Source organism: Cydia pomonella, chromosome 23 (assembly GCF_033807575.1).
Source record: "Cydia pomonella isolate Wapato2018A chromosome 23, ilCydPomo1, whole genome shotgun sequence".
Classification (NCBI taxonomy): Eukaryota; Metazoa; Arthropoda; class Insecta; order Lepidoptera; family Tortricidae; genus Cydia; species Cydia pomonella.
The window spans coordinates 5049234-5063439 of NC_084725.1; the positions used below are offsets into that span (position 1 = coordinate 5049234).

At 37.7% G+C, this 14206-nt stretch overlaps 1 protein-coding gene across 1 annotated transcript; it reads left to right on the forward strand.

Annotated features, from left to right (window-relative positions):
• The first annotated feature begins 868 nt into the window (after nt 1-868).
• LOC133530766 (nuclear factor interleukin-3-regulated protein) lies at nt 869-11513 on the forward strand. Its single transcript, XM_061868834.1, has 2 exons — nt 869-1094; nt 9363-11513. Exon 2 carries the CDS (start codon nt 9408-9410, stop codon nt 10500-10502), a length of 1095 nt encoding a protein of 364 aa, XP_061724818.1. The 5' UTR covers nt 869-1094; nt 9363-9407; the 3' UTR covers nt 10503-11513.
• The last annotated feature ends 2693 nt before the right edge of the window (nt 11514-14206 follow it).

Here is a 14206-nt window from a genome sequence, read left to right on the forward strand (position 1 = left end):
TGAACATTATTTTAAGTAAATGATAGGTATCGAGCTCTGCTCTGGTTAACGTATTTTACAGTACATATGGTGCTACTTTACCGCACTAGTGCGAAAATTAGCATATTACGTTACTGTGTCGACATTTAAAATGCCATATGTACTGTAAAACGTTGTACGATACATGTGCGAATAGGTAATTCGCAACTCGTGTCGATTTAAAACACTCCCTTCGGTCGTGTTTTAATTTATCGCCACTCGTTTCAAATTTCCTATTTTTCGCACTTGTATCGTAATGTACTATTTTCACTGCCTGATATTAGTATGTAGTTTAGTAGGTATGTAAATCAAAGACGTAAGTTTAAATATATAATTATATTTGAGACATAATATATCCCGAAATCCTACAACTACAATGATGTCAATATCTTTCAGTTTCAGTGATAATTCTGCCTTTATTCTCACAAAAAAGTAAAAAATATTATAAGTATAAGTTTCATACTAAAGGGCAATAAAATGAGCTTGCTGTTTCTTAATTATTAGTTTATAATTACTTTTATAATTAAACTTACAAATCCATTTTATTTTCAATAAAATCATTCTAAAATAAACTAACCGCATAATTCATAACATTTATTTACCGTATTTTGCAACATAGGTAATTTACAATATCGCACAAACATTGACTAAACGGCCAAAACCCGAGCTACCAAGCCTTATCATTAAAAAAAAACAAATGACTCAAATGAAAAAAATCGGATGCTCATCACAGTGATTACTGTACGTTACGTAAATATAACGCACACTACCACATTTACTACTACAGCCGCGCTGACCCACACAATGAAACAGCGCGGTAGTGTGCGTGCCAGCCGCCGACTCGGCCGACCTCACTACAATAGTCAGTCGTTCGCTTGACATCGCAGAAGCAACACGTATCCCTCGTACCAAGAGCTATACTAGTGCCCATATCGTATTGTGATTGTGGATTTGAAGTGAAAAATACTTTGTTATTACTGAAAACTGTGAACCAGCCAGTGTCCTTTAAGTGGATTATGCAATTGTTCCCACTGTTTGGATAATACCCGAGGACTTTTAATACCGCAAATATTTTTGTAAGTATTTTTTTGCACAATTTGAAAAAAAAATCAGACAAAATTTGGAATGGTTACAAAACGGTTGCAAACAATGAATTTCTACTGTGGTTAGTAGAATAAAATTTTAAATAATCTAATAAAAAAAAATATTAAATATTTTTATGAAATTCACAGAATAAGTTAAAATAGTCAGCAAAATTCTAAAAGTCAGTTAAAAAAAAAAATCACAAAATAGACAAAACAAATTTTTGCAAAAAAAATATCAAACCGCGTCTAACGATTTTTCTCACGATTAGCTTCCATGAAATTTAAATAAATGACTAATAAAAGTCTGAGTCAGAATTTCCTGGTCGAAATCTGACTTCATCGCGCGAGTCAATGACTCCGTCCAATTTTTGTTTACTCACGCCTTGCCAAGATCGTCCCAAACGTAACGTATCTTTCGTATTCGCCAGAACGTTCGCTTTTCTGATTCTACCGTGTTTTTGTCCGTTACCGTGTTTTCTGTTTTTCTTCCTCACTTGTTACTTTTGTTGACGCAAAATGTTTACGCCAACGTTATTTTTGTTTAAATTGCGCTGTTTAGTGTGCAATCATGTCAATAACATGATAGAGATCGAAAAATATGACTGATACAATGCTAAAGTCGTTGCCTGATAATATGCACAATATTAAAGTAATCTTTATGATAATCCGCAAAGTGCATATTAAGCTTCTGTACCGTTATTTGAATTTAAGCCTATTTAATGTTTGCAGTGAACCGAATAGTGCAGTGAATAAGGTATTTCGCTTAATAAGCGTTTTATTGTAAGGTAAAACGCTGCTATAAAACCGGTAAATATAAAATAAACTAGCAAAAATGACGGTAGATTTAAAACTGGCGACTAACGCTTTTTTTAATTTAACGGCTGATACATTCGAAATTCAAAAAGCATAAACAGTAAAACAATCGATCTCGTTCGAAATTTGAATACGTTCGGTTAATTGTTGCGCGTCGGTGTCGCAAGCCGACGCTGTCGCAAGCCATTGTCGCAAGTTTCAAGTGGTCCAAGGCCCGCGCATTCGCCTGCGGAAACTAGAATATGTCAAAAAAATTGCATGCCGTGCAAACTAGTGTGGAAATGGTTTTACAACAATAATAGGTGCATTTATACTTTTTCAATTGAAGCTATTGTTGGCTAGGCACTAGGCAGTTTTATGTTTTTAGATTTCATTTAAATAAGAGTTTATGGGTGATGAATATTTAAAGGCAATTTTATTAATATTATGTCGATAGTTTGAAGCTTCAAAATATTTTATATAAATATTGAATAGTCTTATAAAAAAGTATGATTTTTATTTGAGTTACTTTTGTACTAACATTTAATTATTTAAATTATTGCACAAATAATATTTTTTTGCGCATTTGAAGCAACATTACAACGGAAAAACGCATGTGTTGCAGTAATGTACGCAGAAACGCTATAAATAAACACACATTGAAGATATAAACAATTAAACAGCGGCGCTAAATAATAAAATATAGAATGGTGAATTCCGAACGAGTTATCTGCATACAAGCCAAGCTTCAAAACAATGTCGATCGATTGACTAAAGGTCAGTTCGGTCTATGTCACGGCATGACGCAACGGCCCTGTTGCACAACTCCCCGCAACCCAACACATATACTGCGCCTTAACTACGCCACTTCGAAACGTCCCAACTATAATCTGAAGCGTTCAAAAATCAACTGTCATCATTACTTACTAGAGTCCAGAATTGAAAGTTCAATTTAGAACACTGCTTGTCTTTTGTTTCGAACGCAGTACGCGACATCATAACGCCCCAACTCAAAATGAATGCGTTCTAAAGTAAACTATCCTATCTAAACGTCTAGCGTTTGAAATTAGAACATTAGTTCTTTTGTTTTACGCGAAGTTGAATTATACGATATAAGACGTGTATCTACAAAGTTTATTACTCGTCACATTTGAGTCATATCAATGACGAGCGATATGATAAACAATTGTGTGTCTGTAAGTATTCTAATGATAAATTTTATTAGATGATGTAATCAGGAACTACTGGCAAGGCCGGCCGGAACTGCTGAGGTCGTATGCATTTTGATCCGGTACACGGAAATGTAAAAAGATCAGTATTTGAATTAACCTTGTATTATGTATTTAGACACATCTGTTTAGGTACTCTTTCTTAGAGAGAAAAAAAGTTTTATAACGCTCTGTACCTTTGCCTTGAGCTATATGCAACTAATAGATGCTTAGTTATAATTAATGATCTAATTAATGACATAACTCGAGCAACCAGCAAAGTAACCTTCATATCGAAGTAACCGAATCACGCAACAAAAACTCTGTATCATCAGCGTTACATAAGTACATCGCGATAATTTCATTCGTGCGAGGACAAATGGAGATAACTTGACCTATTTTTTTTATCTTGCATGTAACCTACATACACGCACGTGTACATTGCGACAATACGCGTTACGAAATTGGGACGCTGAAATATTTATAATCTCTATTGGGTTTTATTGCCGCTTTCAAAGAAACACGAACAAATTTGCGTTTTAACTATCGAAGTTGCGCTCTTGTTTTAAACGACATTTTGAAATAAAATGAATTATGACATGAACATTCAAGTGACATACCTATTACCTATGTATCTATATATCTGGTAATAGTTTTCGTGCTACATATCACCCCACCGCGAAAGGCATAGCTGAGGGGTCGTCCTAATACAACGCAACTACGCGATTATCGCAAGTTCGCGCGAATTTTACTCGCGCGAACGCATATTGAACTCGAACAGGTGTACTAATTGGTCGCGCCATTGAGAATTAGGACACCTATTCGAGTTTCATGTTTGATCGCGCGTTCGCACGAATAAAATTCGCGCGAACTTGCGATGTTCGCGTAGTCGCGTTGTATTAGGACGACGCCTGAAAGAGTAAATAGACCACTGAGTGTTATTAGTATTATCTGTTTGACTCATAAATTACTAATGCTTAAGGTAATTCTGACGATTGTAAGTTACACCTATAATAGCAACAAAGAGATGAGTCAGGAGTCATTAGGAACATGCCTGCTTACGTAACTAGTTGAAATATCATTTCGAGGAATCTAGAACGGCTAAATAGGTTAAGTGTTTCTTAATACTTGTAATTAGCAGGTGTGGAGCAAGGTCACCCAAGTAGGACAACGATAAGGAGGTAAACACTGAACAGAGATCCTCGGGAATATAGGAAGAACCCTGACACGAGTCCCGATTTAATTCATTGTTACGCCACGCAGCCTTGACACCAAAGCATTATCGCAGCGACCGACAGAGGCCGCACCGAAATAAACCGATGTTGAATCAGGTCTTAACGCGAAAATCGGTCAAGTACACGCTATTCGGTACACGCCAAACTCCTTCGACGCAGGAATCGACATAGACAAAACATCGGTTATGTAAGCGTTCGCAAATCGCCATAACTTGATATAGACAATGAAGAGATGGCGCCATTAATAGATACTGATACTAGATTATCTCATAATATTGTCTTCGGTAACCGCGATACTTATTCATGAAATAAAACTATTACCCGTACGTTACCCATCCGTTGACCACGAACGCAGTAAAGGGTTCGAAATGTCGGGATGTATTTTAAATTCATTATACGCGACATAATCGTTTAAATAGTTTTATTTCATAGCTTCCATAGCTGGTTTTTTAGCTTCCTTAGAATCGTTTCCTTATTTAATTAGCTTTGCACTTGAGCGGTAAGATGGCGGCGGCCTACTTCGCGCAATCTCTGCGAGTGGAAAGTTACCGCTGTACTACTTTCTCTACTTTTTCCAAGATGGCGGACAGTCTAGTGTTTAAACTAAGGTCAAGTGCATTTATTGTTATTATAAATAGAGCCTTTTGTACTATAAACACAAATAAGCTAGTAACAAAAGAAATTACCAGTACAAAGAAACATCGAATTTAAAGACAATCTTTTACAAATTTTCTTATCTGTCGCTTCAAAACTAGTCCAAATCTAAACCATTGTCTTTATCGAGACCAAAAGCATACTTATATTTACTACAAAAGACGATGATAAAAATATATTTGCCTTATTTTATGAGCGGACTTTATTCTATTTTTAGTTTTTATTTAATACTTGGGAACTAGTCCAAATCAGTGAATTAAGACGCAATATTCGCGTTCAAGGACACCTTCAAAGATTTCCAAGCAAATATCACGTTTATTGTTTTCCTTTATACGTATTTTTCAGCCGACGTCACAAGTTTTTATTATTAACAGCTAAACAACGATCCCACAATCTCACTCTGAATGAGTTGATTAAGTTTTAACACATTCACCGCTGAGCTACGGTCGTAGCCGATAACATGGGTTTCCCGATATGTAGCGAAAATGCGTCGTAGAGGCAAAACGACAACTGTACCTCTTTTTGAAGCGATAGGAAGTAAATCAGCCCAAATCAACCACCCACGGTCAAGGACTCAGTTAATGAAATAAAAGGTCACGTTTGTGTTTACATAACGAAGCGCCCTAGAGTTGCGCAAGGCAACGTGAGGAGTGCACGTGCCGGGGGCCGCGTGACCTGGGCACACGTGTCCTGGCAACCTGGTCATTAGTGATTAGAGCCTAGGTTTATGTAAGGTTCTAGTTATCTATCTGTGTATTTCGCATTTTTTCGAGTTTATAAGCAAGTTTGCTGATTCATCGAGCATAAACAACTCAGGTTTTTTTTTATTCAACATTTTAATCTATTAATTTCATACTGCATTTTCAAGCATAAATATTGCTATGGTGCCAACAGGTACAAATAGTGAGTTCTAAATTAAAAATTGCGTTAGCCGCACAACATTTGGGTCATGATCTATCAATTAAATTTAGTTTTTCTAACGCAATGTCCTGATTTTATTATCATTAGTTACAAAGAAACTGCGTTTTATTTGACATTATGAGCAATAATAAAGATAAAACTCCACGTCTCTTTAACGTGTGGCATTACGAAACATAAATAGTGTTGTTATTATTGACTGATTACATTATGACATCATAAAACAAGTTAATTGCTAACATGAACTTTATTAACTGTCGTTATAAGTTGCGTAAACGGTTAATGATTAGATTAACGTTAAAATAAACATGACACAGACCGATATGGGATGAAAATATTTTCAATATTATCATGGGGAGATCCCAAGGTCGCAAGATACAGATAAGAACACATCTATGGTCTACATAACATACACATGACACAGACCGATATGGAATGAACTTTTTTATATATTATCATGGGGAGCTTCCAAGATACAAACATAAACACATTGAAGGTCCATTTACATAATAACATAAACATTAAAACTAATTGCGAAGTCGTTTTACCCAACGCTTACTAAACTTAGCCTTGACGAAAATACATTAGAATCGCAGTGACGAAATAATAATAGCTGTGTCGTAACAGAATTACGGGGCCCGAAAAAACCGTAAACGTGTACCGTACGGTCCCAGATTCGGGTAACGGAAGAAAGTTGATTAGTAAGAACCAGTGTTGTGTAACCGTTACCGCCGGCATTGACCGTGGTCCGGCGGTTCAACAGTCGCGCACTGGCCGCATGACGCCGCCATTTAAAAGGTTAACTTTTCGCGCCAAAAGATCCATAGATAATTTGCGTGTATGTTTTTTTTTTAACATTGTACGCAGTTTGACACAGCATGTAAGAAAATTCAGATCCTACAATGTCCTTAAGCCTTTGAGTAATAGTATTAAAATATGATTTATGAATGAATGATTATATGAATAATGAATGGTTTTTTGCATGAAATAAATGAAATGAAATGATTCTTAGGACAGATTGGCAAAGGTACATTTGTTCAATTTTTAGGTATTTCGTAGATCAAAATGTCAACACTGTTTTAAAGTTTTAGTAGAACTTGAAATAACGTAGTTACCAAAAAGTCGCATCAAACGTCATTAAATCAAAATAACTCGCCAATTTGACATAACTTCTAACAGCTACATTTAACCATATAACTTGCGTAATTTAACCATAAACACCATGTTGTCATTTTTGGCACGTTCACAAGCCGTTTACCGGTCATAGAGATTTAAACTGTTTTTCTAACGGCATGGACCGTATTGGTTACTCATTGGTGCTAAGTAGTAACTGCTCATCGCTGTCTGTAGCAATTACAAAAAGTAACAAGTGTATACTCAGCTTTATACTATCCATGTGTTTTTCTTTTGTCCATGGTTTAACTGTGTGCCCCGAGGCGTAAATTCCGCAACTACGGGATTTTTTATCGAAAGCAAATGTCGGACGGTCTACCGTTCGCGATAAACTTCATTAATTTATAAATTATTTCGATTGAAAAACATTTATTTAAAATTAATAATTCATTTTTGAACTTGGAATTGATACCGTTACTCTTTAACATTTATGTAACGGTCAAGTTTAAATGGAATATAGTTAAGCCAACGAATGGTATTTGCATTAATGAAGCAATTCTAGAGTTTATGAATTTAATTTTACCTAATTTTTTATAATCTCTTTCAATGTGATTAACTAAAAAAACTGTAATTAAACTGACATTTCGAGTACAATGGCGCACAATTAGAGTTGGCTCGATTTGGAACAGTTAGGCGTAACGGTTCGCAAGTGGGCCGCGGGTCAGCCCACTGACACCGATCCGACAACACGGTGCCGGTGAAAAAAAAACTCACATTGTCTTTGAACTCTGGTAAAGGATGCGTTCAGTTACATCGTTTTTGAGTCAATGCTTTTTAAGAGCAAATTCAATGAAAATAAAGCATGACCATTTTAATAATTAAGTCGCAAATTTAAATAAAATGAGTATATAATCTAACATCAAAATCGAACATATCTATATTTTTATTGTATAGTTATAAATTTATAATATAAGACTTACTGCTTCAGATTTACGTCACGTTTTTGTCTATATATAGCTTATAAACACAAAACGAATTAATATCAGATTAATAGTAATTTCAAATCGGGTCACTATTAATAGGTACCCAATCCACGGTTGTATAAGCCTCGTTTTCACGTATACATTAGTATAATAACCCTAGGATCGTGTATAAATTCGTCAAATTATAAAGAAAACAATCTAATTTAGGAGGATGAGTATATTTTAGCATTATGAGATGATTTAAAGAAAACATCCGCGTGTAATGGAACGTGAATGACTTTTCCCTTCCTTTTTTAAATTTTAGTACTAGTTACAGATTGGCGCGGGATTGTTTTAACATTTCCATAAAAAAACGGACGCGCGTAATCGCACAATAGCCAATTATTAGTGATTCCATTGTTTTATTGGATAACACCATCGATAAGCGATTTGGTGTATCGTTTATACATCCTGCAGTTGTTTTAGAGTCTGTCTAATCTAACTTTGCACCGATTAGAATAGAGCAAACTTAGGGAGTGGACTTATAAACGTTATTCATAGGGATTTGACGTAGTGACGACATTATTACACGTTGTCTTTGTAAATGCAGAGTTCACTTAGTCCAACTCTAGCGTTCAGAATACTTCTTCAATAATTATGTGTGTCACAGATTATAGAATCAGCTGAGTTAGAGGTTAACGACATGAAATCAATCGATAATTGTAATAGCATAATGCTAACGTTCGATCTGCGCACACGCTGCTGCCAACGTGACTTGTTGCGACACTCGACGGAAACTGTAGTTTAGACTTATCCAGTTGTTCACATGGTTAGTGGCGTGCGGAGAAAATTAGGATCAGAAATATTCTCGATCTAAAAATAGTCTAAATAAAATACGTCTAAAACAGGCAAATAAATATTTGTTATAGTTTGGTAAATAAACTGTGTTAAGAACGGATGTGAAATAACGTTATAAATTCAAATATGGAGCCGAAACTTGTTTAATATAGACGTGTTAATTTTGTAAGTTTCCTTCGTAACTTTTTCAGCTTAGAAAGACAAGCGTATTGCGATTGTTTCTTAAGTAATTATTTAGTCATAAATTGAAGTGATGCGTTAAAATTGCACGATTAGATTCGGAAGTCTTACTGAAAAGTTAACCTTTAAATCGGTTTTGTGTAACAAAGGTTAGGAAATACGATTTATTAATGAGGCTGAAGGAGTAAAGGCGTGTGGCAACTGGTTTCACAAGGAGCCTCGTGCGGGCGAGGATCTTACGACAGCATTTTTGCAACGTTTTGTAACCACATAACCACTGTAATAGCAGCTATTTAGACAAGTGCAACGTTTACTCATTTTTCGTTTCTGTTGTTGCAGGACCACATTGAAGACCCGTGCGGCCCAGGCTTAGTCCGCCGCAACATGGTCGCTGAGTTCATCCTGAGTCAGCAGCAGCTTCTGAGCACCGCTCCGGCCCTTGGCCCCGCCCCGATGCCACTCCGCGCGCCCCCTCAAGCCCGCGGGAGACTGTCCGTCTCCCCGCACTTCCCAATGGACCAGAACTCCAACGGTCCCTCGGGAGACCCTAACAACTACCCCTCAGACTTCGATTACAAGAACCGCAAGGACTTCTTCGGACAGCGCAAGCAAAGAGAATTCATCCCTGATAACAAGAAGGATGATGGCTACTGGGACCGTCGGCGTCGCAACAACGAGGCCGCCAAGCGCTCCCGTGAAAAACGCCGCTTCAACGACATGGTTCTCGAACAACGCGTCGTCGAACTGTCCAAGGAAAACCACGTACTCAAAGCGCAGCTGGACGCCATTAAGGAGAAATACGGGATCTGCGGCGAAAACCTCATCAGCATCGATCAGGTGCTCGCAACCTTGCCAACATGTGACCAAGTTTTATGCGTGACGAAGAGGAGCAAGCTGTCGAACAGCGCGATCTTCCCCGCTCCGCCCCCACCGCCGCCTGCATCTCTGCCGCCAGCATCGCCACCTTCCCCCGTACCCCAGCGCGCTCCCGAGCCATACCAGGAGCGACTCCCCGCCCCTGAATCGTACTACCCCCACCCTGCCCACTACGAGCCGCCAGGCTCAGTCCTCAACCTCTCCAACCGCCGCCGCGCGCCGTCTCCATACGAACTATCCTCCCTCTCCGGCTCCGGCGATGAGACCACCGAGCAGTACGCCCCCGAAAACAATTGCTTGCCACTCAAACTGCGGCACAAGAGCCACCTTGGAGACAAAGACGTCGCCAGCGCCTTGCTATCTCTCCAGCACATCAAACAAGAGCCCGGTCCCCGGTCCTCGCCATCCTGGGACGGTGAAGGTTCCAGCGACGAGCGTGACTCTGGTATTTCGTTGGGAGCGGAATACAGGCCGCAGCGTCCCGAGGACAGGCTCGGGGAAGAAGAAGATGCGCATCTCAAAGCGGAACTCGCGCGGCTCGCGACGGAGGTCGCGACGCTTAAAAACATGATGCATCAGAACAAACGCACGCTGGAGCACTGAGCGTTTACGTGCGCACGCGCCTGAACCGCGCCGCGCCAGTCGGACTACTCGTACAAACTCTTCTACCCTCCCCGTAGGTGAAGTTACCACGTTGTAAAGAGATTTATATATTTGTATGAAGCGCAGCTGCGGCGGTTTCCGCCTATAATCCTTCCTAGTAGATGTTGTGTCGATGTTAGTGTAGAAAGAATCGGTTAGACTTTTCGACCAGATCAGACCTATCTACTCAGTGATAGATATAAACAAGTTGCATTTTTAGTGGTGAGCTATGTATATGTAATTAAAGTAAGCGTAGTAGATATGTTTCATCTTTTCGAAGACTCGCTAGCAGAATCGATGGCTAAAGACTATGTTCTTCTAAGTTCTAATTATAAGTTTGATCTAAGTAGTGTAAGTCCCAACAAGATAGTTATTTATAAACTCTTATTGTATAGTCTTTCTCAAATCGGAACTAGTTCCAAACCAAAAAAATGTCTGAATAGCTGTCCTGAAATCGCTATTATATCTGTAAGATTGTCTACAGTTTTAAACCTATCCTATTATATCTCAGATTGTATTGAATATTCAGATTAAGATTACCAGTGCCTTTGACAATACATACCTACCTAAAATAGCTACCTAAAATTATATAATATTTTTGTACATTTATTAAAAAGCGATTTCACAACACCAATTGTAATACAAGTCAGTCTGGAGAATGTTTGCGACCGCTGATTTTTACCTTGAAGGACGCAAAGCGTACATTTTGTATATTATAGAATAGTTGGTGGAGTCAGGGGTCGGGAACATTTTCTAGGGCCACAGAGCTAATCGTATTGAATCCTAAGAAGGCTAGTTGAAGTATTGCAGTTCGTTTGTAAGTTACTCCTAGTATTGCCCTGAGGGCATGTGATAGGACTGAGAGGAGTAAAACTAAGTATTTATTTATTCGGACCGCGAATTAAAAATTTACAATTTATTATCTTTGTATAAGAAACATACGATATGAATAAATTGTGTACATTACAATTATTTACTGATTTTATTTCCTTCCCTGTCCAAGAGCAGAAAAAGCACAATTCTGTTCAATTTTGTTCGAATGTCCTAAAACAACACATCACATTCCTTTCAATAGATAAAATTACCTATTAAAACAGGAATCATAATGGCAAAGAATAAAAATGGACATTTTCTTGATCATGATTTTGACAAAAACTGTCAAAATAAAAATACGAAAGATATAAATACAATAAAATGTACACTTAGGGCCCCTGTTTCACAATGTCCAAGTAAAGTATTGCATAGCTCATTAACGAATAAATTAACTGCCAGATTCCTTAAGTTGTAAATTCATTTATCTGCCAGATAAGCTTATTTGAAGATTATGAAACGCCAATGATGACTTTATTCGTCTGATAAGTGGCAAGTAGCTTACTTGGACATTGTGAAACAGACCTTATCTGGGTTCGATTCCCAGAACTATATAGATCATATAGGTACCTATACTCTGAATCTGCAAAATAAATAAACATAATCATAATATTTATTGATAATATACATTACATGTCACATTTTGTACAGTATATAAATATTGTAGGTATGTATTTTAACTACATAAGGGGGCGTCCATTAATCGCGTCATACGTTTTTGGCTTGTTTTAGACCCCCCCCTCCCCCATGGTGATCTTTGGTGATATTTTCAGGACCCCCCCCCCCATCCAATATGACGTGTATTTTTTTCGATAACTAAAGAACAGTTTTCTAACAAATGAACCTAAGTACACGTGAAGGATAAAAATCAAACTAAATGTATACATATCTTCGTATTTTAATTATTATACTTAATCTTAATAGACTCGAATCAGTCAAAATAAAAATTTAATTTTCTCCCCACAAATTTGTGAGATTTTGTTCTATATTAATAAGGTTCGGTGTGGTTGAATCGTCCACAGATTCTGGGATCCCGTCGGTAATTTCAATTTCTTGCTCGTCTTGCCACTCCGCGTCATCGTCCTCTCTCATAACGCACAGGACTTCTCTCTAAGGTCCGACCGAGATCTCGGTCTCGGTCTCGGTCTCGGCATTCTCGGCCAAAAATCGGGCCGAGATCTCGGTCTCGGCAAGAATCTCGGCCCATTTTGGCCGAATGAGCAATGAGTTATCATTGGTGAATTTGAATTTTCCGCGCACGATCCCCGGGGTCTAAGCCACTCGTTGGTTGCATCGCCCGGTTGGTGTGACGCTTTTTTGTGATTTAAATTGGTTTCATAGCCACATTTTAAGCCAATTACTTATCAAATACTAAGTGTTGGGATCGGATAGGCGCGGTTGCAAGTAATGACTTGTTCATTTGGTTTTTTTCGTTTTGTGGTAGTTGTTATTGATGAATAAATGGGTGTATATTGTTATCGGGATGTAACTTAGATTAACTTGTTGTGAGTGGAAGATGACACTGGATATTTTGATACTAAATATATTTGAGTTAACTGTTAACTGGAAAAAGCAAAGCAGTAGGTAAGTACAAAACGACACCTGTGGCGGATATTTTGGGTTACAATATAGAACTCTTTATTTCGATTATTGTTATTTTACCTCTTTTTGTGCATATCCGTACTGAAAAACCGGCCAAGTGCGTGTCGGACCACGCATAAGGGAAGGTTCCGTACCTTCATATAATACAAAAAAGCCGTACAAGCAAAAGAGCGTATGTTAGTGGCACTTTTGTCGTTTTAATAAGAAGATCAGTTTTTTTATAACTCTTCCATATTCAAAATAATTTTCCTGAAAAATTATTTGCTTATTTAGAATATTTTTAATGGTTTTGCTCTCCCGGTTCAAAAGTTAGAGGGGATCACACAATTTTTTTTTTAAATCGATTATTGTCAAAAGTATTTCTTTAATAAAAAAAAACGTTTTAGCAACCTTTCTGTATTTTTAAAGACCTATCTAATGATGAGCCACATGATTTTTTTTTACTTTTTGTTACATTTATACGGAGTATATATTTGAAAATATATTTTACATTATTTTTTTCGAAACTAAGAAGCGAATTACATAATACATCTACACCTACGTTCCAACTTTGGTTATAAAATATACCGTATAGTTTTTGAGTAAAATGGCTGTGACATACGCACAGACCGACAGACATAGGACATGCATGACGTAACTACAAGGGTTCGATTTTTGCCATTATGGCTACAGAACCCTAAAAATACTGTTTAATAGCGCTAGGAATTGATTATGATAACTTTTTTCTGATAAATCGTCGAATTTCGATTATAAAAACAATTTTAGTGCAAAATTCGTATTTTTTCTCTATTTTATAAATTCTCGGTCTCGGTCTCGGCCGAGACAAAAAAAGCGTTCTCGGTCGGACCTTACTTCTCTCCGCTCACGCTGAGCTAATCGAGTACTACGGCGCGTTGCGAGCACCCGTGATGGACAGGCAAGAGCATTTCCACAACTTGTATCCCTCTTTTCTGTTGTCTGTCTGTCTGAGCACAGAATTGCCAACCGCGAAGCAAATGTCCGCGCGCGAATTTTAAAAACTCTGATTTTGACAGTTTGGTTAATTGAAGGGCGGAAAACTATTATTTTTATTTTATTGACTATAATACAGTATAGCACAGATGAAAAAAAAAATACACGTGATACGTGTCCATACCCCCCCGTCCCCTGTGGTGATCATTGGTGATTTTTTTGCTGACCCCCTCCCCCCCTAT

Bases quoted from the DNA above. Each gene is read 5' to 3' on its own strand.
- LOC133530766 (XM_061868834.1), top strand. From the start codon at position 9,408: ATGGTCGCTGAGTTCATCCTGAGTCAGCAGCAGCTTCTGAGCACCGCT.